This window comes from Plectropomus leopardus, chromosome 1 (assembly GCF_026936395.1).
Source record: "Plectropomus leopardus strain MGB_pleo_1.0 chromosome 1, ASM2693639v1, whole genome shotgun sequence".
NCBI classification, from domain to species: domain Eukaryota; kingdom Metazoa; phylum Chordata; class Actinopteri; order Perciformes; family Serranidae; genus Plectropomus; species Plectropomus leopardus.
In genome coordinates this window covers 15,936,719-15,962,648 of record NC_142176.1, presented here as the reverse complement: position 1 = coordinate 15,962,648, position 25,930 = coordinate 15,936,719, and the positions used below count along the sequence as shown (strand labels likewise).

At 37.7% G+C, this 25,930-nt stretch overlaps 2 protein-coding genes across 14 annotated transcripts in view; both read left to right on the top strand.

Annotated features, from left to right (window-relative positions):
- Positions 1 to 6,590, top strand: part of baz2ba (bromodomain adjacent to zinc finger domain, 2Ba) — a 100,821-nt gene extending 94,231 nt beyond the window's left edge. For 7 of the 11 annotated variants that reach the window (XM_088076329.1, XM_088076307.1, XM_088076302.1 and 4 more), the window contains 6 exons: positions 162 to 502; positions 1,072 to 1,207; positions 2,650 to 2,796; positions 3,403 to 3,704; positions 4,826 to 4,969; positions 5,133 to 6,590. In XM_088076329.1, the coding sequence (XP_087932455.1) occupies positions 162 to 502; positions 1,072 to 1,207; positions 2,650 to 2,796; positions 3,403 to 3,704; positions 4,826 to 4,969; positions 5,133 to 5,289 (1,227 nt within the window). In that variant the 3' untranslated portion in view covers positions 5,290 to 6,590. The remainder of the gene's footprint in view (positions 1 to 161; positions 503 to 1,071; positions 1,208 to 2,649; positions 2,797 to 3,402; positions 3,705 to 4,825; positions 4,970 to 5,132) is intronic. The other 4 variants (XM_088076340.1, XM_088076336.1, XM_088076346.1 and 1 more) reach the window with 1 other exon arrangement.
- Positions 6,591 to 7,798: 1,208 nt separating this feature from the next.
- wdsub1 (WD repeat, sterile alpha motif and U-box domain containing 1) overlaps positions 7,799 to 25,930 on the top strand; it is a 46,914-nt gene continuing 28,782 nt past the window's right edge. Inside the window, exons 1-12 of one of the 3 annotated variants that reach the window (XM_088076270.1) lie at positions 7,799 to 7,943; positions 9,410 to 9,821; positions 10,621 to 10,808; positions 12,402 to 12,488; positions 13,690 to 13,783; positions 14,507 to 14,540; positions 14,694 to 14,734; positions 17,261 to 17,367; positions 17,534 to 17,551; positions 17,854 to 17,880; positions 18,288 to 18,467; positions 19,819 to 19,953. In XM_088076270.1, the coding sequence (XP_087932396.1) occupies positions 9,424 to 9,821; positions 10,621 to 10,808; positions 12,402 to 12,488; positions 13,690 to 13,783; positions 14,507 to 14,540; positions 14,694 to 14,734; positions 17,261 to 17,367; positions 17,534 to 17,551; positions 17,854 to 17,880; positions 18,288 to 18,467; positions 19,819 to 19,953 (1,309 nt within the window). In that variant the 5' untranslated portion in view covers positions 7,799 to 7,943; positions 9,410 to 9,423. The remainder of the gene's footprint in view (positions 7,944 to 9,409; positions 9,822 to 10,620; positions 10,809 to 12,401; positions 12,489 to 13,689; positions 13,784 to 14,506; positions 14,541 to 14,693; positions 14,735 to 17,260; positions 17,368 to 17,533; positions 17,552 to 17,853; positions 17,881 to 18,287; positions 18,468 to 19,818; positions 19,954 to 25,930) is intronic. The other 2 variants (XM_088076275.1, XM_088076284.1) reach the window with 2 other exon arrangements.

The following is a 25,930-nucleotide window of genomic DNA, read 5'->3' as shown; positions in this document are numbered from 1 at the left end:
GTGTTACAGCACTTCGAGTGGTCGGATGACAAGAACAGTGCGTAAAAGTGCAGGTCTATTTCATCTCATTGCGAATGCTTGGTCTGAACTGAGCTTAAGAAATATTTTTTTAACACTTGGATCAGAGGCAAAAAGACTGAACAGCTGATTTCCTCTCCCAGGGCTGGACGTTTCCGGACCCTCAATCTGAGCGAGAGGACCTGGTGTATTACGAGCACAAGCCGCCCACCAAACCAACGTCAGCATCTGCAGGAGACAAGGACACCAAGGACTCCAAAGACTCCAAGGAGCATCCAGAGGAGCGGGGGGAGAAGGGCGGGGTGATGCGTCACCCGGACAACCCGCTGGACATAGCAGTGACTCGTCTGGCCGATCTGGAGCGCAACATCGAGAGAAGGTACCTGAGGAGCCCCTTAGGTACCACCATTCAGATCAGGCTGGATAATGTGGGTACGGTCACTGTCCCTGCCCCCGCCCCATCCACTAGTGCTGACAGGGAAGGGTAGGTCATTTCTCCAACCAAAGCTCCCCACTCTCCCACTGAGACCCTTTCCTCTCTCTCTTTGTGTGCTTTATGTTTCCCATACTACTCAAACAGTGAGGGTCTTTGCTGCTTTCACAGCAGGTTTTTGTGGTGGCTTGTTGCATTTTTGTTTGTTTCTTTGGTCTTGTGCAGTTTCTCGGGTGGGGTAGGGGACTCCACTCAGTTTAATTTCCTGTATAGGCATATAGTTTACGGTTTACTGGCTTGTTTTTTCTGCATGGTGTTGTGCATCAGTAACCTTGGTTGTGGGCATACTCACCAGACAGTATACACACTCACAGGTTTTCACTCTTTCTGCATGAACTTCCCCTCAACATAACAAAATTGGTGTGTACCTCTCCTCAGTGCCCTACATCCCCCAAAATCCTCATGCCTGTCTCTGCACAGCTGGAGCTCTTTATGGCCTGCTGTCTTGTTGGCGGCTGGTTCAACTTATGCAGTTTATCGCTTTGCGCGCGTTAAAATATGCCCACATATTCACACGTGTGCATTTCTGTTTCTCACCATTGCTCGTTGTGTTCTCTCAGTGGTGAGGAGGAGGTGGCCCACGGTATGAAGGTATGGAGGAAGGCCCTGACTGAAGTTCGAAGTGCTGCGCAGTTGGCAATGTGTATCCAGCAACTGCAGAAGTCCATCGCCTGGGAAAGGTCCATCATGAAAGTGGTTAGCAGAATATTTCCTTCCCACTTATTAAAACAAACTCCATCCAGGAAATGTATGCTTGTTTTTAAAGGAATACTTTGCTGATTTTCAAACAACTTTGTATCATAACAATGTGTGTAGTTTGTGTAATCAAACTACCTTCAGTTTCACCAACACTCAAATCTCCCCTCTCATCTCTCAGTTCAAATCTGCTAAATGGCGTGTTTATCAAGTAATCTGGCATATTTTTACTGGCACCAGGGCTGTTGTTTCAACTACAAATTGTACCTGCACATTTTCATATGCCTTCCACCACAGACACAAAGAGCATGAAAGCCGATCAAGATATAGAGAGGCGATTATATCCCCCTCTCTCTCAAGCTCCGATCAAACTGTCAAACTGGGCAGCACTTAATATGCAAAGATTCTGTTACTGCATTGCCTTTTTTCTGGCTCAAAATGTTTTTAGACATTTATTGATACGCTGTTGGGTGCTAATGTGACAATTTGTGAACAGGAACTGCACATCATACTGTTAACTGTATCATAAACTTAACAGTGATGATCAAATATGAACCAAGATTCTGTTGCAGCATTGTCTGTTCATTGCCTCAAATGTTTCCAGAAACATTCTTTAGTCCAATGTTAAACTGTAACTTGAGATTGTTTATTTTTTTCTGTGGCGCAATATTTTTTCCTGTGTCAAAACAGACAAGTTTGTGTTAAGCAAGGGGGTTACAAAGACGAGAAGTCACAGCGTCATATTGCATCATATCAATGGGGTACCACCCCTGCAGAAAAATCTGGTGTGCACCTGCCAACAGGCTTGATATCAAGTGCACTATCACAGAACATGGGGGTGTTTGATTGGTTTCACTGAGGCATCCACTTCATAGTCGCCCTTGGGTCAGACTATATTTAAAAAAAAAAAAAGTGAAATTAATTTCAATTCTGCAATTATTAAAAAAGTCCTTAATAAAGGACCAGATCTTGGCTGCCATCCATTCCAATGCACCCAAAAACCTCTATCAGCCCGAGTGCACCCAACGAGGCTTAAAGGACATCCACACCCAAAGAGCACTGAGCGAACACCATCCCTTTATTTCTAGCATTGTCTGCTGTAGCCCTCCAACCTAGTAGCTCCAGTCACATTTCACAAGTGTAACACCCCGTAGTTCCCATGGGGTCAAAAAGTGTGTCCAAGCCTTCTTGGCATTATGTTAGCCAACAGCAGGAGCATTTATTGATCTGTTGTGGTGCAATACATTCTAGTAGTTGTTGGTTTTCTTCCTCTTGAGCAAAAGCTAATGCCATAGTCATTGTTCTCTGTTTTCTCTGCACAAATATCAAAAGTATTTGCATCTCTCTACTGCAAAGACAGCCCAGTTTTATGAAAGGACCGTTTTTCCAGCAGTATAATACTTCTTCAATGGATGCACTTGTTGTTTTTTTCTTTCTTTTAGTACTGTCAGATGTGCAGGAAGGGAGATAACGAGGACCTCCTCCTGCTGTGTGACGGCTGTGACAAAGGCTGCCATACTTACTGTCACAAACCCAAGATCACCAGTATCCCAGAGGGAGACTGGTACTGCCCAGCCTGCATATCCAAGGTATCATTTATAATGCATTTTCATCTCTCTATGGTGGATCATAGTGAATCCTAACTATGTTACTAAGCATGTAGTCCTTTTGATTCACAACTTCATTCAAATATAAAAAGCATTTGCCAGTGTTTGTATTTGACATCCAAAACAGATTTTTTGGTATTAAAACTGGTTGGATGTCAATGGATAATATTTTGTGTCGGTACTAACTGAAAATCCAGCCATTCTCATGCTCAAAAACTGTGACAAAGTACAAGAAAGGTCCCCAGCCTTGAAAACAACTGTTAGGATATATATATTTCCTGTTTTGTTATGTTTCCACGCAACTTTTATCGTCTGGAAAATGGATTTTACATTTTTCCCATTAAGTGACAATAAAACTCTTCAATTCATATTCATAAAATTCTGAGAAAGCCAATTTTATTGCAAGCTAAACAGAATGATTTTATGTAGATGTGGCGAAGGAAGAAACAGAATAATAGTGGTGGTGACAAATTGAACTAATACTTTAGAAAAGGCCAATATTAGTGTGATAAATGGGTCTTAGTGGACACAGCACTATTAGTTTTAATTGTACAAGACCTCAGAGAACGCCCTGTTTACTCTGTGCAGGCGAGCGGTCCATCTCCCAAAAACAAAAAACCTCCAAGCAAACCAGTAGCAACCAGCGGAGGAGGCAGTAAGAAAAGTGGAGAGGGGAAGAAGAATGGGAAGCAGGCGGGAAACGGGGAACTGTCAGAGGACGACCCACCCAGCACCAGCAGCACGCCCAAGAAGGGAGCTAAAGACACCAACAGGAAGAGGAAAACAGATGAGGGCTCACCTGCTCCGCCAGCAGCCAATCAGGAGAGCCCTGCGAATGTGAAGCGAGCCAAGACAGCTCGAGACAACAACAGGGACCTGGGATTATGCAGGTATGTGTCCCCAGTTTGTTCATACATGTCTTTCTGTTGAATTCTTTATTTATTTATCAACCTGCTCTTCACAGTTATACAGTAGCTGCCCTCTGCTGTTTGACTGTTTCAGTTTAGATCCTGAGAGAAAAATCTGTGTCTTAATCCTCGAAAGACTAGACATGTTCCAAAAACATTGAATAACTTTGGAACTGTTCACAACAGAAACAGCTCTCCAAGGCTATTTAATTGGTACATTTACAACAACCACAGTGATTTCACGGTTCTGAGGGATAAGAAGTAGTGAAGCAGCCAGTGGCCACTCCACTTTACATCCCTGGCCTGCATTCACTTTAAGTCATGCATCAATGTATTGACTCTCGATTGATCCTATAGCAAGATGGTCTCTAGTTTTTCAGAGGCTTAGTTGATGAAACTAAACCATTTGCACCACGACTCTCCACAACCTTCATTACATGAGTTGGCCCCAAAAGTTCAGGTACAGGTTACTGTACAGTGAGTTTAAGCCTAAATTGTGAACCAAAACAATACATGTGCAGGTCATAAAACCAAAACAGTGAGCTGAAAGACTCTACTAACTGTCTGTAGGGCTTCATAATGTTTTAATAAAGGTAACATGTATCACAATGTACCATTGTAAATAAACCATCGTGGTGCTACCGAGATGCCCCAGCCTACAATTAATATTTCAGATGTAAGAAAACACATCACAGTCTTCGTAGAGTCTTCAACAAAAATCACTTAATTTTTTTCAGAGAAAATTAAATGCAAAAATGACCATTCCCTCTAAAATAGCTGCTCATATTGCAATATCTGTCAAAATTATTGCAATATATTTTGCACATGATGCAGCCCTAATTCTGTGTGGGTTTGTTACTTTGAGTGACTTGTGTTTGATCCAGTGTTAGTATATAAATATTGATTTAAAGGAGGAAGAAAATATAAACTTCTCAGTGAAAGACAGTTTCTCAAAGTGATGCCCACAGCTTTTTCTGTGTCTAACCATTGGTGTGTTTATTTGTGTGTGTGTGTGTGTGTGTGTGTGTGTGTGTGTGTGTGTGTGTGTGTGTGTGTGTGTGTGTGTGTGTGTGTGTGTGTGTGTGTGTGTGTGTGTTCTGCAGGGTACTCCTTGCTGAGTTGGAGCGGCATCAGGATGCATGGCCTTTTCTCACACCTGTCAACTTGAAATCGGTCCCCGGCTACAAGAAGGTCATCAAGAAACCGATGGACTTCTCCACCATACGTGAGAAGCTTGTGAGCAGCCAGTAAGTTCCCATCACTTCTGTTTGTTCTTTTTCTACCGAAAGCCTTTGGGGCGTTTACACAGAATTTAAAGTCAGAGGAGAGCTTTTCAGAAAATAAGTTTAAGTTACACCACTGTATGTGAAGTACTTTCTCACCTTGAGACTTTTTTTTTTTTTATTGCAGGTATCAAAACCTGGAGACTTTCATAATTGATGTCAACTTGGTTTTTGATAACTGCGAAAAATTCAATGAAGACAACTCAGACATTGGTCGAGCTGGTCATAACATGAGGAAGTTCTTTGAGAAGCGCTGGACTGAGCTTCTGAAACAAACAAACTAAACTGTCTGTTCAGATTCTCCCCATAAACCCCATTTTCATATTGGAGCACCAGGTTTTACTTTTATTTTTGTTTCCTGATGGAGAATATGGCTTTGCAGGACGGAAGAAGAAGTCAAATCCTTAATAAGGAACCCACGTTGTGCTTAAGACAAGACGTCACCTTGACAAAAAAAAAAATAAAAAAGTCGTTACATGAGGTGCGCTGGATTTTATTACAACAGGGATAAAAGCCCCAAAGAGTCCCAGAGAAATGGGGTGTCGTAGTGCAATACCATTCCCTGTCTCAGAACACTGCACTGAATTAATCCTCAACTGTCACTGATGTGTCTGCGCTAGAATACTTTCCACTACTTGTAAATACTCTTTTGTTATTTAATCGTATTATAGTGAATGTATTTAATTTTGTAATAATTATTTATGAATCAAGGTCCACTTCATTTTCTATGAAAAGGAAGAATCAGCTGAACTGCTTTGAATTAAAAAAAAGGAATGTGTCTTTGTGTTATAATTTTTCTCCCAAATATCAAACAAAGCCAAGAAAAAAAAACTGTTTACACTGTTCAGTGCTTTGGGGCATCAGAGGACTGTATTCATTTGTTCTAACTGTAAAACTGCATTTATTTACAGGAACAGCAGAGGAACAGTCAGACAATGGTGATTCATGTGTATATACTGTTTATTAATGTCAATATTATGTCTTGTTTGGAACGATGTGTAAAAATTGTTTAAGAATATTAAGATATTGTTTATGCCTTAGAATGATTGTAGCATTCTATTTTAGTGAACGTGATGAAAACATTATCATAAATATTGTTTGTACAGTATATACATATCCTCTGCAAACACTGTGGTATCCTTAATCTTGGTAGTGCCTACCCTTCCAACAGGGGCATGTAGGGGATGTTATTGTTTTTAGTTTTCATTCTTATGACAACATTATTTTTTAATATGATTTCAATCCAACAAGGCCTCCAAAGTTGGACAGTGATACAGAAATCATTCCTCACCATAGCAGGAGAGAGAAAAAAAGGAACAACAAGCATTCAGTTATGCTTCCATGACGCATTTCCTCGTAATCTGCCACAATACAGAGGACCTAAGGCCATTTGTAACCACTGTGTTGAACCTTGCTGTGTGTTGTGGCCTGATGGAGGCAGCTAGATTTTTTTGTACCCAAGTCAAGAGTACTTGAAGTTACTTTATTTAAGATATTGTGGAATAAAAGTATCATTCTTTTGTAGGAGCTTTATTTTTCACTAGTGTGTGGCACGGACCTATTAAAAGGATGTTTTTCAACGTAACTGACTTCAGCTTGTTTTATTTCAATTCAATTGTGCCGGACGCCTTTTTGTAAAAAGTGTGGTGGTGGATGCGTGAATTAACACTTTTTGTTTCTCTCAAATTAGAAATCATGTGCGTATTTATGAACACAGTCTGATTCAAATTCAAGGCGTAGCATATGGATGCTCAACTCACTTCACCCGGGGGCCATTTTCTCAAATTAACAGAAGGCCAGGGGCCAGTTAATGAACAAACATTAATAATATTTATAGGCTATATATTATAAATGAAGTGCCTGTTTTCAACCTTCAGACGTTTATTGTCTTCACTTATCTTTGCTAAGAAAAAATGCAGGGGTGTGTAAATTAATCTCAGGACATTTGGATGGACCTCTGTCAGGCAATATGCTGGATCTTCTAATGGCATTTTCTTTTTTTTCTTTTTTTTTTTTTAGATAAACAAGCTTATTTTGATGCTTTTTATGCAGTGTGCACATTATTTACATTCAAAGTAGAACAAATATCCCTTGTGTGAATCAATATATTTTTATCTGTGAATTATAAAATGATCAGCAGGTGACCCTGCATCCTATCGCTAAGCATCACAGTTATGTTGGATAAGGGCGTGTTTTTTCAGGCTTAACAGTTGAAAGTTTGTAGAAAGTCTATCCAATATCTCATTATTTAGAAACTAAGACTGATGTCAAATACAAGAACAAAGAGACCATTTCAAGATTCTGAAAACGTGCATTAAAATTAAAAACGAAATTAAAAAAAGCCAAAAAAACCCAGAATAACCCTTTTAAATTTCTGCTTTAGTACAAATGCACCACGCTCTTTTTTCAGTTATTTTTAATTTTGTACACAACTCCAGCAGACTCAGCAATTGCTGTAAGCCAGCACTACAAGGAGACAGACCAACTAAGGTTTCAGCATATCATACGTTTAATGAGGTTCATAATTGATAAGGATGTTTGGAGTTAGTAGGAAATGAATCAGAACCACACTTACCATGTCAGAAAATTACACATTTCTACCAGATTAAATTTAAGTAATTTTTTTTTAGTGAATTAGAGAAGTAACTTACAAAAATGGGGATATTGTAGTGGAATTGTAGTGGAACAGAAGTATTAAGTAGCACAATATAAAAATGTATTCAGTAAAGTACAAGTGCATATAAAATTTGTACTTTAGGACAGCACAGGTAAATGCACTCAGTGACTTTCCTTGTCCTCATTAGTGAGACATGTCCTCAGAGACTCTTTCAGTCTCTTGACGCCAAACTAACAGTGACGTAACACGCTCACGTCGCTGTCAGCCGCTGCACGAGGAAGTAAACAACACTGAACTGAACGGACAACTCTGTGGAAACAGGTACAGTACACTGCTGTACTTAGACGTAGATCACATTACAAATACGCTTTATTTCACTCATCGTCTGAGTGTGCTGGTTAGGTTGTTTGTTGTCTCAGTTGTTCACCCGCTGCTGAATGATATCTGACTTTTTAACATGACGTGGGAAGCTGCTTCCCTGCTGCACCGTTAGCTTTAGCCTCATAGCTGCAGTCTCCACAGACACACAGTCCCTGCGGCTTTACTGGTGTTTGTCTGTTGGTTTTTCTGGTCTGTAAATAGTGTGACAACCCAAAATGTGTGTATTTTACACATTAAAAAGATGGGCGATACGTATGCATTATTCTTGTCGTCTGATCTGCCTTCTTGAATTAGACATTTATAAAATTGGAAGTGCTGTTAGACACAAACTGACAGAAAGAAAAGCAGTAACCACAGTACATTTACCCAAACAACAGTACTGTGTTACTGTATTTGTTTGCGACAATGTTGAAAAAAATCTTTAGGAATTATTAGAGAAAAAAGGTGCTTTATTGTAGCTCTATCCATCATATATCATGATATGATTCTTTTGCTACAGAAACGTCTTTATCAGAAAAGCTTCTTGCTTCAGGTCATGTGCTGCAGCGTCTCCTCTTTTCTTAAAATGTAAGGTGTTTTAGACAGGATTCATGCCTTTTTTTAATGCAACACTGGATGAAACTTAAGACCAACTTTGCAATAACCTAAACTGAAAATAAATAAATAAATAAATAAGCTCCACGTACCAACCTCTTTACACAGTAAAATAAAAATTTTGCCCAAACATTTATTTTAACATAAAACATTATATTTTTGATCAAGTGAAACAGTCTGATCTGGGTAGAATAGGAAAAACTGATTATTGATTTTGTGTGTCTCACTCTGTATGTGGGATTTTTCTACTGCTTTAATTCATGTCATGAACAGTCCAACAGGAGGAATTCAGTAAATAATATTAAAAATCAATTATTTTGTGACTTTACAACGTCAGAAAAATGCAATTCATAACCCCGTTTCCAAAGTCTTTGTATTTTTAAGACTTTTGAAAGACTGATTTAAGACATTTTAATACCAGTTAAGACCTAATTTTTTTTAGATTCATTAATTCAGTGCCCTTTAACAGTGTTAAGGATCTGCGGGGACCCTGACTGAAGCAATTTCAGATGTCTTGTGTTAAGGAAGAGGCAGTAGCATGAACTTAATATCAGGGAGTGCTCTTTAGTTTAAATTTTCACGCCTTAAACTCTCCAAACATTTTCAATTTCACGGACGACAAGTCTCCAACAGTGAGACCAACTTCACTCACGGGGCAAAAGGTGTCCCATGACAAAAAAGCAATAATAAAACAGAAACATGTGCAAAGAACATTAACACAAAACAATACAAGAAAAGCTATGCCTGAGAACATGAACATAACATGACCATGAAGTTTGTTTGCTTTTTCACTCCCTCTCTGTGAAATTCAGGACCGGCTGTCCAAATGACGTCCCTGATTTGCACTTTACAAGACCATCGAGATGATGTCAACTGGTGCGCCTTTTCTGGCGAACTGCTCGCCACATGCTCTGGAGACAAAACTCTCAGGATATACAACACCCGAGACTTCGCAGAACTGCCCTTCTCCCCGCTGTCAGGACACGGATACAGCGTCCACTGCTGCTGCTTCAGCACCTGCGGACAGTTCCTCGCCTCGTGTTCCACTGATGCAACCACAGTGATCTGGTCCATGGTCACAGGTGAAATCGAGGCCGTCCTGGAGCATCCTGGTCGTAGTCCTGTGAGGATCTGTGCGATCTCTCCTGACTCTGTCCACCTGGTTTCTGGAGCATCGGATGGCACTTTGGCTCTGTGGGATTTTCCCTCCAAACAGCTACGCAGGTACATTTAATAACTTAGACGATCAACAGAAAATTAATTGGCATTTTTTTTAAATAATTAATTACAAGGTTGTAGATTTGGTTTTGGATTTTTCTAGTTCATCAGGTTTTACTAAATGATTGATAGATAAGAAAACTACTCAATAGATTAACCATTGGAAACCTGGATTGACATCACATTTCTTGGACTACCTTCAGATACCTTTCACAAGCATTCAAATCCTTGAACCCTGAGCAAAAATTGGTTTGATTTCTTTCAAACAGGGGAAAAATGCATTGAGCAACGTGGCAAAAAATGTCACGCAAATTGCAAGAAATTAGTAGATTTGAAAAATTATTTTCTTTTAAACTAGGGAAAAATTTCCAGAGAACAAAATTGAAATTATCATAATTATATATTTTTTCAAATATTTTTAAAGAATTATTATTATTTTTAATCAGCATTTTTAGATAATCTCTTTTCTTTTTTTTGTGTGATCATTTTCAGGTAATTTTCTTGTACTTTTTACAATTTTTTTGTTCATTTCTTCAAGTTGGTCATTGCCTTCTTCACATATTTTTGAAAGAAACAAGTAAATTTGCCAAGGTTTCAAAGCGTTAACTGGTCATGAAGAGAAATTAGTCATTTGCAGTACAGCACAGCCTCTCATAGCCTGACAAAAGGAGCTGAGACCTCAGTGCAAACAGTTCTCCTCACATCACTGTTTGTAGTTACGGGATATAATATTTGCACTATCCTCACAGCATGGAGTTCGATATGTTATTATACTGATGCAGCTGCTGTTGTTGTGTTTCTAAAGGACTGGAGCAGTGAATGACACAACAATGGTGGCCTGCTCCTTCAGCCCCTGCAGTCAGGTGTTTGTGACCGGCTCCACCTACGGAGACCTGCGTCTGTGGGACCTGGACATGAACCAGCTCCATGCAGAGAAAAATGCCCATGACCTGGGGGTCACCTCCTGCACCTTTGCTCCCAGCATCCTCAGTGGTGAGAACCAGTGCTGTGTGTTTCCCGCATGCTCTGTGGCACACGCTTTAGTTAAGTGTTCTTGACAGAATAAAATCCAAATTATGTATTAATAAAGTAATTATTTTACAGCTGAAAGCGAATTATCAGATGTTAAAGCAACAGCTAATGTGTGTTAAATTAACAGAACAGTTCACCCCAAAATCAAAAATATATATTTTTCCTCTCACCTGTAGTGCTGTTTATCAATTTAGATTGTTTTGGTGAGTGCTGGAGATATCAGCCTTAAAGATGTCTGCCTTCTCTCCAATATAATGCAACCAGATGGCACTCGGCTTGTGTTACTCAAATTGCCAAAAAAATGCATTTGAAAAACTCAAAAGCAGTGTCTCTTTCCAAAAATCATGACCCGGTTACTCAAGATAATCCACAGACCTTGTTGTGAGCAGTTTCATGAAACCATTTTCTTTGTATTGAACTACACCTGCCAACTGCATCACTCTGTGCAGAAGGAAGCATCTACTCATGGACAAGATGCTCGTGCTTGTGACGGGGCAAGCATGAATGATTTCCCCCGGCTGAGCTGTAACATCAGCTAGTTCAGTGGTGCAAGGTGAGCCAGCAGTAGATGCACGCTTCCTTGTGTCATACGTTTGGTGTCTGTAATTTTGTAGAAAGAAAATAGGTCCTATGTGAAACTGCTCACAACAAGGTCCATGGATTACTGGGTCATGATTTCTGGAAAGTGACGTTGCTGTTGATTTTTTTTCATATGTAATTTTTTGGTGCATTGAGCTAAGTGCCGTTTAGTTCCATGATGATTGGAGAGAAGACAGACATCTCTACAGCTGTCAAAACCAGGCTCTTAGTTTGGACAAAAGAGGGAGACACATGGGTAAAATTAACCAATAAAATGGTTTATTGACTAAAAGTAATCCAAACAAATTGCACAAATAGGCAGGAGAAGTTTGTAGAGTTAGTAGTGTAGGGAGTGGGTGAGTGAAAATGTGCTGTAGGGTTGTTTTATTCTGCAAAAACAAAGAAAGCAAAAGAGTGGTGAGGAGGTCTGCCAACCACAGACTTGCTGCTGCTCATATGTGCACTAAACAATCTAGATTGATAAATGGTAAGGGGAAACATTTTTGATTTGGGGGTAAACTGTCACTTTAACATTTAATTTTGATCAGCAATTTACTGGAAAGTAAATCAATTTCATTCATTCATAATTATTAGGATTAAAATATGATTAAGAAAAAGAAGGGTCACCTGTACATGTAACTTAAGCCTAAAACTTGCGCGCTGCAATTTCTGTCAGTGTGTATGCTGATAGTCACTATAATCCGCTGGTGTATCAGTTTGGTTTTACATAAAACGTGTATGTCTCCTAGTTACAGTTCATTAAACAAATACTGCCCATATCATCCCTTTTAGAGGATGAAGATAGCAGAGGGGACATTACTGTAGTATTGATCATGTCAGTCTCGATCACAGCTGATTTGTTTTGTCTTTGTCTGATTTCACTGCGAGGGGACGATAAAGTCTACCGAGTGATTGTTTTTTGTTAAATATTGAGGAGAGTCTGATATGTTTGGTACCACACAATCTAATTTTCAGGTGGTCAAGTCGTGCAGTTTCGTCTGGCGTCCTGCGGGCAAGACAGTCTCCTGAAGATCTGGGCCGTTAACAAGTTCAGCCCTGGAGGTAGAGCAGAGTTATTACAGTTTTGTATTTTTCATTAGTTTTTACATTTGTATTTAATTGGATTTTTTTTCAGTTCAGTTTAATTTCAGTTAGTCTCCAGAGTGGGTTTGCTCGTTCCAGTTTTGTTTTTATTGTTCAAGAATGATACGTTTTAGTTAAGCTTTTTTTTTTTGTTCAGTATTAGTTTACATTTTTAAAATGATAATATTGGGGTATTTGTCAGGGGCAAATTTAAGAAATTTTGCAATAGGTATTAAAATACAAACACAACACTTTGTGAAGACACTTGACTCAAGGGCTGCACAATTAATCAAAATGTTATCCAAATTGCAATATGGTGCTGTAATTTTTTGATTAAGTTAAAATGTGCCACACTTATCATCATAAATATATCATATGTCATATGTCCTGGAGTTTTTTTCAGTGGAAATGAAATGTAGAATTTACCTTTTTTTTTTTTTTTTAGTTTTTTAGTTTAGTTTTTCTTTTTAGTACAGTTTTAGTTAACAACCTTCAGGTAAAGTAACATTTATTTACCTCTCTTTAGCTCACATGATCCTCTCCATCATAATTACAACCTCCTATGGTTATCAGCAAAGATTGTAAACATGGGTTATCCATATACACAGTTCCAGTATTGCAGACGTTTTTCATATGTAATAAGTGTTACAGTGCAGCCATTATGTTGTCGTATGTGAGGTGTCAAAGTCTGAACAGCTGATGATTTTAGGCTCTGTGTTGGAGAAACTCCACAAGAGTCTGAGGCTGAATATTGATGTGTTCAGGTTCTGTATCAACAAATGTCAGTCTGATTACAGCCCTCAGAGGCACAACCTTTCATTTGGTTGTAATATATCGGCATCATTAAATCAAGACAAATCACTGCTGCTGCCAAACAAAGCTACATCTTTTCTTTTAAAAAATTCAGAGTAGCTGCCAGTCCACGTCTGTCTGTGTTTACATGCTAATAAGTGGTTGTATGTGTGTATGTATACAATTTTCTTTAGCAAGGTCACATTAACTTTCATCACTTTCAGCACAATCCAATTTTCATAAAAAAGGTCATCCTGTAATTTGGTTTTCTGGTCAGTTTGGCATTCAGGGAATAACTGATGTGTGCGTGCGTGCGTGCGTGCGTGCGTGCGTGTGGTGCGTTTACTGTTACTACGTGTAACTACAGTTGTTGCTCTTTCTCTTGTAGGTTATAAGATGCAGCTCCTGCACACATTAACAGGCCAGTCGGCTCCGGTCCTCTCCTGTGCATACTCCTCAGATGGGCAGCTTCTTGTGTCTGGGTAAGAAATTTAACAAGGTTTTGGTGACTTAAAATGTTTTAGCGTCTAAATATAGATTGTATTCATTTGTGACAAAAATTTTCAAAGTTTATGTGAAGGTTTTCGATTGATTTTAGCCAATATTTTCTGCCCATGCCAGTGCAGACATTTTCACACTATAATAAGATAAGTGACAGAAAAAGCAGACCAAATGTTCACTGTGATGTACGGATTGTCTATTTCAGTTGAGTTTAAATGCATTTTTTCAACTAATGGCTGCCTGGAATGTAGGAAAAAATGTGGTACATTTTTAAAAAATTGTCAGCAGTGGTATAAATTATGCACAAGTTGTTTTTGATGTGCTAAAACGTGCAAAACCATCTGTACCCTTCCTTGACAGACATATTTAAAAGATTTCTAAACATAGCAAATCCCAAGAAATTGTTGACTTTGCACACAATATACTAAATCTATATTTTACATCAATCTCTTGATTTCAAATAGGTCAGTATCCATGTTTGACCTATTTAGGATCAAGAGATAGATGTAAAATATAGATTTTTTTTGCCTGGACTTAGAAGTAGTCCACTATGAGAGTGCATTACTCCAGTTAAACCACTGGAGGGAGACATGGACTGCTTCATTCCTCTGTGAATTAGTGTGGCTCTGAACATGCTGTACCAAAGAGATGGTTACTTAGAGTATTGCTCATACAGCTACAATTTTGTCTTCTGTCTCCTTCAGCTCTGTGGACAAAACTGTCACAATCTATGATGCTGTAAGTACCTCTCCTTTTTAATGATTCACTTAGAAATGATAGCTTTTAAACTATTATAATTATTTATTTATTTTGTACTATACTATTATATAGTACTCCATTCATAGCACAACACTCACATTTTGTTTTGTGCTACACTTTGTCTTCTTGCAGAACAATGCAGTTTTGCTTTACACGCTGAACCAGCACGAGAGGTAAATTCTTACTTATATTTATGTGGTTACATTTAATTTGCTGGATTTCCATTTTATGTAAAAGAAAAAAATTGTAAAAGTCCTAAAATAAATGCTTTAATTCCTCATCTTCCCAAACAGATGATCTAATATATAGTTGTCTGATGGTTATTTATTATATACTGTAAAGTTCTTTCACATGCATTTTACCAAAATTTCCAAACTGAGATATTTTCATGTCTAACAGAACAAGAACTTAAATTTGAATAAAATCGGTCACATTGTAAGATTTGAAAAGTTAAGGTATACTGTGCAGGATTGTTCGTTACTATTTGTAAACATGCTCGCTAGTGAAAGTGAAAGTAAAAACCTGCCTATATTGGAGATTCACTCTTGTCAAGGGCCAAAAACTGCAGTTCAACAAAGGGCCACTCGAGGCTGGCTCCAAAACACAAAGAATCCTCATAGACACCCATGTTAAAATGCCCAACTTTACAATATAAATAAATGTGTTTAAAGCCTCGTACAAAAAAACTGTTACGCTAATTTCAACTCCTTAATGGCCACTGTACAGGGGTTGAATTTTTATAGAAGTCACCCATTTACATTTTATTAAAGCCTGAAGTTATGCATATTAAAGGGCATGGATGTTTGAGAGACGTCGCTACAGTCAGATTCATCCTCACAGCCCCACCCTCTGCTCTAAATATGGTCACTTCTGGCTCCCAAAAAGTGAGATGGCGATGGGAAAAATGCCAAATTTGAGGCATTAAAATGACACACCACAAACTAATAGGTGACGTCACTGTAGCTACATCCATTCGTGTTTTTTCAGCATTGTGTCTCTTAGAGGCAGTATAACTTTAAAAACAGATTTTTCAAAATTATGAACATGTTCGGCTTCTTTTTTTTTGTAAAACACTCAAAAAACACTTTAACACACTTGATGTTGTTTGTGCTGAATTCCTTTAAAAGGTCTTTCACACAGTTTCTCTGGCAACTGGTGGCAACTCTTCTGTTTACAAACATACACAAGTCAGTCTGTCTTTAATAAACATATTTCTGGGGCAAACCCACTGCGAGATGCTTTGCGACAGTAACACTGGAAAAAAACACAGCTATTGGTTGTATAATCTGCATTTCTAGACCTCTTATGTGTTTGAGATGAAGAGATAATTCCTGATTAGTTTTGTAAAGTTTGATACCACAAATTGTTCTATTATAGAAAACAAAAGTAAACGCCTGACTTCAGTATATGACCACTCATTTACAACAAGATCTGACTTGTGGGGAAGGCAGAAACACCACAAATAGTACCATGATGAACAAGTGAAATCACAAAACATGCATTTTGCGTTTTCAGAGAAAGGTTGGACTGCTGTCACGGCGTCTCTCCCCCTACACATGCACTACACATAAGCCACAGCTGAATGATCACACTTACAAGCTATTTAAGTCCATCCAGCCACCTGTGACTGAAAGGCAGAAAGCTCACTTCCTTTCAGCGGGCCAAATGAAAGTCATTTTGCAAAATCACTAACTGAAGTGGAAATGGATGAGGCAAGTTGAGAGAAAGTGGATAAATGACAACACTCGACAAAATGCCTCCAGGAAACTCATTTGACTTTAGACAAACTGATAATGTAACAGTGCGCGAGTTATCTCAAAGTCGGGTTAGTGCGTGCCTATCTCTGAATTCTCATTGGAGGGTTTTAAAGACGTTGATTGAAGCCAACTAGCTTTTGTGGATCAACATTTCTTAGCAATCCAGCTTAGGTTTTAGAGAGATTGTCCTCATTAACGTTGCTTTGACTTCCTTGAATCTACTGAAAATTTCATTTTTAATCCTTATTTAGATCTTTAGTGCAGCCTTTGACGTGTAAAGCCATCACTGAATTGGCCCTCTGATGGAGAACATTTGCATCACTGCCACATATTTAGGTCTGGTGTTGAGCCTCTTTAACCCTGTAAGTGCCAAACTGCAGCCTCAGATCATCAGTCAGGGCTCTTACAGCTGCTATAAAACTCAGGATGAAGATTTTAGACTTTTGGCTTCAGCTTCTGAACACTTTGGATGGACCTGCTTGAGGATCTGGTGCTCAAATACTCACTATTGTCTTTTAAAAAAAACAAAAAACATTCTGTTTATTCAACATATAACACATGCAACATGTAGTACGAAGGAGATGTTCACAAGAAATTTACATACCAAAAAGCTCTTTCTAACTCGGCCGATATTGAGTAGCGATCCAATACTGCTGCATTAAAAAACAAACCAAAAAATAAAACAAAACTACCGTGTACTACCAACACTGTATGGATGTGAAGTAATTGCTGTTGTTGTAAGGCATGGCCATACAACAACTTGCTAGTGTAGACCACATGCCAATACCCGATACAGTATTCAAGGCAGTATGAGAGGCATTTCTAATACATCCTTTTGAATGATGAATTTCAGTGTAAAGGTTTCTTTTTTTAAAACTTTTTTTTCTTTTATTGTGCAGAGAAAGAAACCAACATTCATTAGATTACTGTCCTTTGCTGCAGGTACGTGACGGCATGTGCCTTCTCTCCAACTTCACCACTAATTGCTACAGGATCTATGGATAAGACTGTAAACATCTGGAGGCTGGAGGATGGATGCAGTAACCATGGTGGGAAAACACACACACACACACACACACACACACACACACACACACACACACACACACACTGTTCAATAGAGTAACATCTATATTTCATTAATTAATTACATTTCTTTTGTTTTCTAATCTATTTTTTGTGCTTTTTTTATTGAACCTTGTGTCCAATGGAAAGTTGGAAAGTCGTTGCCTGGTTAGTTTTCTTTTTTCTTTTAAATATTGTTTCTGTTACCCTTGACACTGAAATAAAAGCTGGTTTTACAATGTCATTCATACACACTAGTTTAATCTTTAGCAGTCCTATTAGAAGAGCTGCTGGCAGCTTTTATTTCATCCGTGTTTTAAAATGTCATGTCTTTAACTTCATATTGTGGCCAAGGACGCAGGTGTTGCGAATCTCTTTTTCTTTGTTGCTCTTCAGTCTCACGTTTGCTGAAAGATCGCCTTGCTCTGCTCATGTTTACAGATACTTATTCCTTTTTTTTTGTGTTCTAGCACTGTCTGCTCTGACATCAAGTGAAGGTAGGAAGGAAGAAAATATGGCTAAGTCTTTAGCAGATTACACTGGGTTGCCTGCAAAAAAGTATCAATAAAAGCTTGTCCACAAAAAATCTAAAATGATTTTGTCATAATTGGGAATGATCATGTGTTTACCAGTGGGTGCACAGTCCGCGTTTGATCTGGCATTTCTGTCTGCGGCGCACAAGCTCTTTTTCACCTTTTAGTTTCATCTTGTGTCGATGAAAACGTCGATGAAACCTCCAGACATTTATTTATATCATTACACAGGCTGCGATGGCTGCAGCCCCCTAATCAATAATTAGTCAGCAGGATTCCAGGATAGTGTTGCATGGAGAATGTTTGGCCATTTGTCAAACGGCGCTGCAGCCGACAAGGATTGAGCATCTCTCTTTGACTCATTCTCTCAGGAGGAACCTCAGCAGGCCGATCCAGGCTGCTGGTCGGTGATTGGTCGGAGGAGGATGTGTCAGTGTGGCTGGTGGAGGAAGGCCTCGGGGGATTGGTGGACACATTTGCGGCCAACAACATAGATGGGACAGAGCTGCTCAGTCTCACCAAGGAAACACTGGCGTCAGAGCTGCACATAGGTGAGGAAGACGGGCGTCACACACTGCTCAGCGGAAGCACTTCCTCAGTCTCTCATTGGAGTGTTAATGCTCGCTTTTTTCCAAAATGTGAGAATATAAATCCAGTGTTATGGGTACTATATGCTCAGTCTTCTTGGAGAATGAACATGGAAGTGTGTGGATTAGGATTTTTGTGCCTATTTACATGGATAAAAGGCGGTACATTAAATTAAAGTCAGGGTGAAGGAATGAGTGAACGTTGATGGGGGTTTTAGTCAGCAAGATTACATAATATTCGGCTGCAACTACAAAAGTACTCAGCTTTGGGGCTTCAGCTGGTCTGACTTTAATCTGGAGCACTTCATTAGTTACATAACCCAATCCCCAAAACGGTATTTCCCATAAGGTATAAAGGGGATTTACACCTAATATAGTTAGGCCGTCTTGGTTGTTTCCAAGTCTGTTTGAAAGTGGGGAATTTTTTGTTCATCAGACTTCACCAAGTATATTTTCTTCAACCACAAGACTGAAGTAGGAGTGTTGCTGATTTCAGTCTAACAGCTAGGCCAGTCTTCGTCATGTAGTTGTCAGCAAATGTTTGCTGTATTGCCATGCCGTCATTTCCATCCCACAGTGGCTGTCAATCACTCCTCAGTTTACACAGCTCCAGTGCTGTGACAGCTTGTGTTCACATTGTTCTGTTTTTAGTAACGTCGCATGAATCCCACCTTCTTAGCAGGACTAACTTGGAGAACGGAACTGAATAGCAAACACGTTTTATCTGCTGCAATGAAAAAGACAGAAAAACGGGCATATTTTACAAAGGTGGGAGTGAAATCAGTAAGCGTGCTTTGCTTCTAAAGAGGCAGCGTTAACAAAATAAAACAGTGGAATTATCAGGGCATCTACAAAGTACTTTGTGTTAAGCTGTAGTTAACTGTTTATTAATGATGATTTTAATAAATGTTTAAAACATAGAAGTCTTAGGCAGTTAGATTCTGCAGCTCGATGTCAGTGAAACTAACATGCAGTCGAGTGCCTGCTTTGTATTTAACTTTGAATTGGACAGTCAGTCAGCAGACAAGATCAGCTCCCACCATGTTCTCTCACCCACGCTCACATTTGCCATCCAAGAGTGAACAGTGATAAACACATGAATAACAAATGCTCAAAACCTTGATATGATATTAGTGAATATGTAAGTGTTTGGGTCAGTTCAGTTTGTTCTCTTGTCGCACAAGTGTTTTTTTTTTTTTAATGAGAGCAAACAAAGTCTTGTTTTCTCCTCGACCAAATTTCCTTAGTCTCTTGCTTGTGTTTGTGTTTGTGTGTGTGTGTGTGTGTGTGTGTGTGTGTGTGTGTGTGTGTGTAGAGTCAGTAGGCCTGCGCAATAAACTCCTGAGGAAGGTGGCAGAGCTGAAGAGTGATTCAGTGTGTTCAGGCATTCCTGATGAGTTCCTTTGTCCAATCACCAGAGAGCTTATGAGGGAACCTGTCATTGCTGCTGGTAAGCAAAGATCAGATCTTTTCCACTTAAAGGTCCAGTGTGAAAAATTTAAGGGGATATATTGGCAGGAATGAAATCTAACTATAAAGCAGGGAATCTGTATATGTATTTATTTATGTATATCTGTGTGTCTTTTACATATCCGAGAACCGTAAATCCAATCTACTTGATATTTGGTAGGTGTGTTGCTGGGGACCCGGAGATGTGCATTGTCGAATTTGATGCGATTTGGGTGCAAGACACGTTCAATATTAACACTGATCACAAAAATCCGAAAAAAAAGTCTAAAGTAGAACATGCCTTACAAAATGCTAAAAATGTGTAGTATAGTATGTAATATAAATGTAGTATATTAAAGAAATGAAAAAGAAATGAATAGTATGTCATCAGAATGCAAAAATAGTAATTTAAAAAAATCACAGTATAGAATGCAAGAACACTCTGAAAAAACAGTGTCATAAAAATGTAATAATAAAGTTGTAGTGGAAGTTGTAATGATATATCCTAAAAATGCAAAACAATGTATATGCATAGTAGGCATAATAAGTTGTCATAAAATCATGAAAAAAAATCATTGTATTGTATGTCGTCAAAAATCATAAAAGGAGACAGTATAGTTTGTCGTCAAAAACCAAGAAATAATTCATGGTACAGCATGTTATCAAAAATCATTAAAAGAAGTCATAGTAAAGTATGTCATCGAGTATGGTATTCAATCAAAAATCATTGAAAAAATTCATAATATAAAATCAAAAAGTACCAAAATGTCATATTATAGGATGTCAAAAAATCATTAAATAAAGTCATAGTACACTATGTAGTCCAAAATCATAAAAACGTTTCATAATATTGTGTGTCATTTAAAATCATGAAAAAAGTCATATTGTAGTATGTCCTCCAAAATGATAAGAAAAAATCGTAGTAAGTTGTCCAAAATCATGCAAAAGATCATATTATACTGTGCCATCCAAAATCATGAAAAAAAGTCATAGTGTAGTATTTTGTCAAAAATAATAAAAAATGTCATAGTATAGTATCTCGTCCTAAATCCTGAAAAAATAGAATAGTATATACTATGTCGTTCAAAATCAGGAAAAAAAAGTCATATTGCAGTATGACATAAAAAAATATAAACAACACATCAAGAACAGCCATAGTATAGTATGTTTTTGAAAATCATGAAAGAAAGTCATAGTATAGTATGTTGTTCAAAATCATGGAAAAAAAAAATCATACTTAAGAGCATCATCCAAAATGATGAAAATAGTCATGCTATATTAAAATATTCTCAGCATAGTATGTCGTTCAAAATAATATAAAAAAAGTCTTAGTATACTATGTTGTTCAAAATCATGAAAAAAACATCGTACTACAGTATGTTGTTCAAAATGCTGAAAAAAAGTCATACAATAGTATGTCGTTCGAAAGTATTTTTATTTTAATTTAAAGTATTTTCAGCTCTTTTTGGGACATATTTTGACATTTTTCTGTACCTTGCATTTTGGGTCAATTTTTAAGCATGCCATTTCACAGAGGTTTTGGCAATTTTTGCATCATACTATGCCATGGTTTGTCTTGACACCCTATTTTCTGCTGTTTTGAGGTGTTTTCAGCTGTTTTTGAGACGTGTCATATTTTGACAATTTTGCCATTTTGCCTTGCCTTTTCGGTCATTTTTTCAACGTGCCATAAAATGGTGTTTTGGGGCGTTTTTGCAAAAGACTATGCTGTGGCGTGTTTTGGCACGCAATTTTATACTGTTTTGAGTTTTTTTTAGCTGTTTTTGAGACGTGTCATATTTTGACATTTTTGCCATACTATACCCAAAAACATACTATGGTGTTTTGGGGCGTTTTTGCAAAAGACTATGCTGTGGCGTGTTTTGGCACGCAATTTTATACTGTTTTGAGTTTTTTTTAGCTGTTTTTGAGACGTGTCATATTTTGACATTTTTGCCATACTATAGCCTTGCCTTTTCAGTCATTTTGTCAACATGCTATAAAATGGTGTTTCTAGAGGTTTTTGCAAAAGACTATGCTATGATGTGTTTTTGCACGCTATTTTATGCTGTTTTGAGGTGTTTTCAGCTGTTTTTGAGACGTGTCATATTTTGACATTTTTGCCATACTATAGCCTTGCCTTTTCGGTCATTTTTTCAACATGCTATAAAATGGTGTTTTTGGGCGTTTTTGCAAATGACTATGCTAGCGCTTGTTTTAGGCACGCTATTTTATGCTGTTTTGAGGTTTTTTTCAGCTGTTTTTGAAAGGTTTCATATTTTGACATTTTTGCCATACTATAGCCTTGCCTTTTCGGTCATTTTTTCAACGTACTATATTTTAATGTTTTTGGCTGTTTTTGCAACATTCTTTACTACGGCCTTTCTTTGCACGCTATTTTATGCTGTTTTGAGGCGTTTTCAGCTGTTTTTGGGACATGTCATATTTTGACATTTTTGCCATACTATAGCCTTGCCTTTTCCGTCATTTTTTCAACATACCATAAAATGGTGTTTCTAGACGTTTTTGCAAAAGACTGTGCTATGGTGGGTTTTTGCACGCTATTTTATTCTGTTTTGAAGTGTTTTCAGCTGTTTTTGAGATGTGTCATATTTTGACATTTTTGCCATACTATAGCCTTGCCTTTTTGGTCATTTTTTCAACATGCTTCATTATGGTGTTTTGGGCTGTTTTTGCAAAAGACTATGCTATGTTGTGTTTTTGCATGCTATTTTATGCTGTTTTGAGGTGTTTTCAGCTGTTTTTGGGTCATGTCATATTTTGACATTTTTGCCATACTATAGCCTTGCCTTTTCGGTCATTTTTTCAACATGCCATGAAATGGTGTTTTTGGGCGTTTTTGCAAAAGACTATGCTAGCGCTTGTTTTAGGCATGCTATTTTATGCTGTTTTGAGGTTTTTTTAGCTGTTTTTGAGATGTGTCATATTTTGACATTTTTCCATACTATAGCCTTGCCTTTTCGGTCATTTTTTCAACATGCTATAAAATGGTTTTTCTAGCCGTTTTTGCAAAAGACTATGCTATGTTGTGTTTTTGCACGCTATTTTATGCTGTTTATAGGTGTTTTCAGCTGTTTTTTAGACGTGTCATATTTTGACATTTTTGCCATACTATAGCCTTGCCTTTTCGGTCATTTTTTCAACATGCTATAAAATGGTTTTTCTAGCCGTTTTTGCAAAAGACTATGCTATGGTGTGTTTTTGCACGCTATTTTATGCTGTTTTGAGGTGTTTTCAGCTGTTTTTGGGACATGTCATATTTTGACATTTTGCCATACTATAGCCTTGCCTTTTCGGTCATTTTTTCAACATGCTAAAAAATGGTTCTTCTAGCCGTTTTTGCAAAAGACTATGCTATGTTGTGTTTTTGCACGCTATTTTATGCTGTTTTGAGGTGTTTTCAGCTGTTTTTGAAACGTGTCATATTTTGACATTTTTGCCATACTATAGCCTTGCCTTTTCAGTCATTTTGTCAACATGCTATAAAATGGTGTTTCTAGACGTTTTTGCAAAAGACTATGCTATGGTGTGTTTTTGCATGCTATTTTATGCTGTTTTGAGGTGTTTTCAGCTGTTTTTGAGACGTGTCATATTTTGACAATTTTGCCATTTTGCCTTGCCTTTTCGGTCATTTTTTCAACGTGCCATAAAATGGTGTTTTGGGGCGTTTTTGCAAAAGACTATGCTGTGGCGTGTTTTGGCACGCAATTTTATACTGTTTTGAGTTTTTTTTAGCTGTTTTTGAGATGTGTCATATTTTCACATTTTTCCATACTATAGCCTTGCCTTTTCGGTCATTTTTTCAACGTACTATATTTTAATGTTTTTGGCTGTTTTTGCAACATTCTTTACTACGGCCTTTCTTTGCACGCTATTTTATGCTGTTTTGAGGCGTTTTCAGCTGTTTTTGGGACATGTCATATTTTGACATTTTTGCCATACTATAGCCTTGCCTTTTTGGTCATTTTTTCAACATGCTTCATTATGGTGTTTTGGGCTGTTTTTGCAAAAGACTATGCTATGTTGTGTTTTTGCATGCTATTTTATGCTGTTTTGAGGTGTTTTCAGCTGTTTTTGGGTCATGTCATATTTTGACATTTTTGCCATACTATAGCCTTGCCTTTTCGGTCATTTTTTCAACGTGCTATATTTTAATGTTTTTGGCAACATTCTTTGCTATGGCCTTTCTTTGCACGCTATTTTATGCTGTTTTGAGGTGTTTTCAGCTGTGTTTGAAAGGTTTCATATTTTGACATTTTTGCCATACTATAGCCTTGCCTTTTCGGTCATTTTTTCAACATGCAATAAAATGGTGTTTCTAGAGGTTTTTGCAAAAGACTATGCTATGGTGTGTTTTTGCACGCTATTTTATGCTGTTTATAGGTGTTTTCAGCTGTTTTTTAGACGTGTCATATTTGGACAATTTTGCCATACTATAGCCTTGCCTTTTCGGTCATTTTGTCAACATGCTATAAAATGGTTTTTCTATCCGTTTTTGCAAAAGACTATGCTATGTTGTGTTTTTGTATGCTATTTTATGCTGTTTATAGGTGTTTTCAGATGTTTTTTAGACGTGTCATATTTTGACAATTTTGCCATACTATAGCCTTGCCTTTTCGGTCATTTTGTCAACGGGCCATAAAATGGTGTTTCTGGGCGTTTTTGCAAAAGACTATGCTCTGGTGTGTTTTTGCACGCTATTTTATGCTGTTTATAGGTGTTTTCAGATGTTTTTTAGACGTGTCATATTTTGACAATTTTGCCATACTATAGCCTTGCCTTTTCGGTCATTTTTTCAACATGCTATAAAATGGTTTTTCTATCCGTTTTTGCAAAAGACTATGCTATGTTGTGTTTTTGTATGCTATTTTATGCTGTTTATAGGTGTTTTCAGCAGTTTTTTAGACGTGTCATATTTTCACATTTTTCCATACTATAGCCTTGCCTTTTCGGTCATTTTGTCAACGTGCTTCATTATGGTGTTTTGGGCTGTTTTGCAAAAGACTATGCTATGGTGTGTTTTTGCACGCTATTTTATCCTGTTTTGAAGTGTTTTCAGCTGTTTTTGAGACGTGTCATATTTTGACATTTTGCCATACTATAGCCTTGCCTTTTTGGTCATTTTTTCAACGTACTATATTTTAATGTTTTTGGCTGTTTTTGCAACATTCTTTACTACGGCCTTTCTTTGCACGCTATTTTATGCTGTTTTGAGGCGTTTTCAGCTGTTTTTGGGACATGTCATATTTTGACATTTTTGCCATACTATAGCCTTGCCTTTTCCGTCATTTTTTCAACATACCATAAAATGGTGTTTCTAGCCGTTTTTGCAAAAGACTGTGCTATGGTGGGTTTTTGCACGCTATTTTATTCTGTTTATAGGTGTTTTCAGATGTTTTTTAGACGTGTCATATTTTGACAATTTTGCCATACTATAGCCTTGCCTTTTCGGTCATTTTTTCAACATGCTATAAAATGGTTTTTCTATCCGTTTTTGCAAAAGACTATGCTATGTTGTGTTTTTGTATGCTATTTTATGCTGTTTATAGGTGTTTTCAGCAGTTTTTTAGACGTGTCATATTTTCACATTTTTCCATACTATAGCCTTGCCTTTTCGGTCATTTTGTCAACGTGCCATAAAATGGTGTTTTTGGGCGTTTTTGCAAAAGACTATGCTATGGTGTGTTTTTGCACGCTATTTTATCCTGTTTTGAAGTGTTTTCAGCTGTTTTTGAGACGTGTCATATTTTGACATTTTGCCATACTATAGCCTTGCCTTTTTGGTCATTTTTTCAACGTACTATATTTTAATGTTTTTGGCTGTTTTTGCAACATTCTTTACTACGGCCTTTCTTTGCACGCTATTTTATGCTGTTTTGAGGCGTTTTCAGCTGTTTTTGGGACATGTCATATTTTGACATTTTTGCCATACTATAGCCTTGCCTTTTCCGTCATTT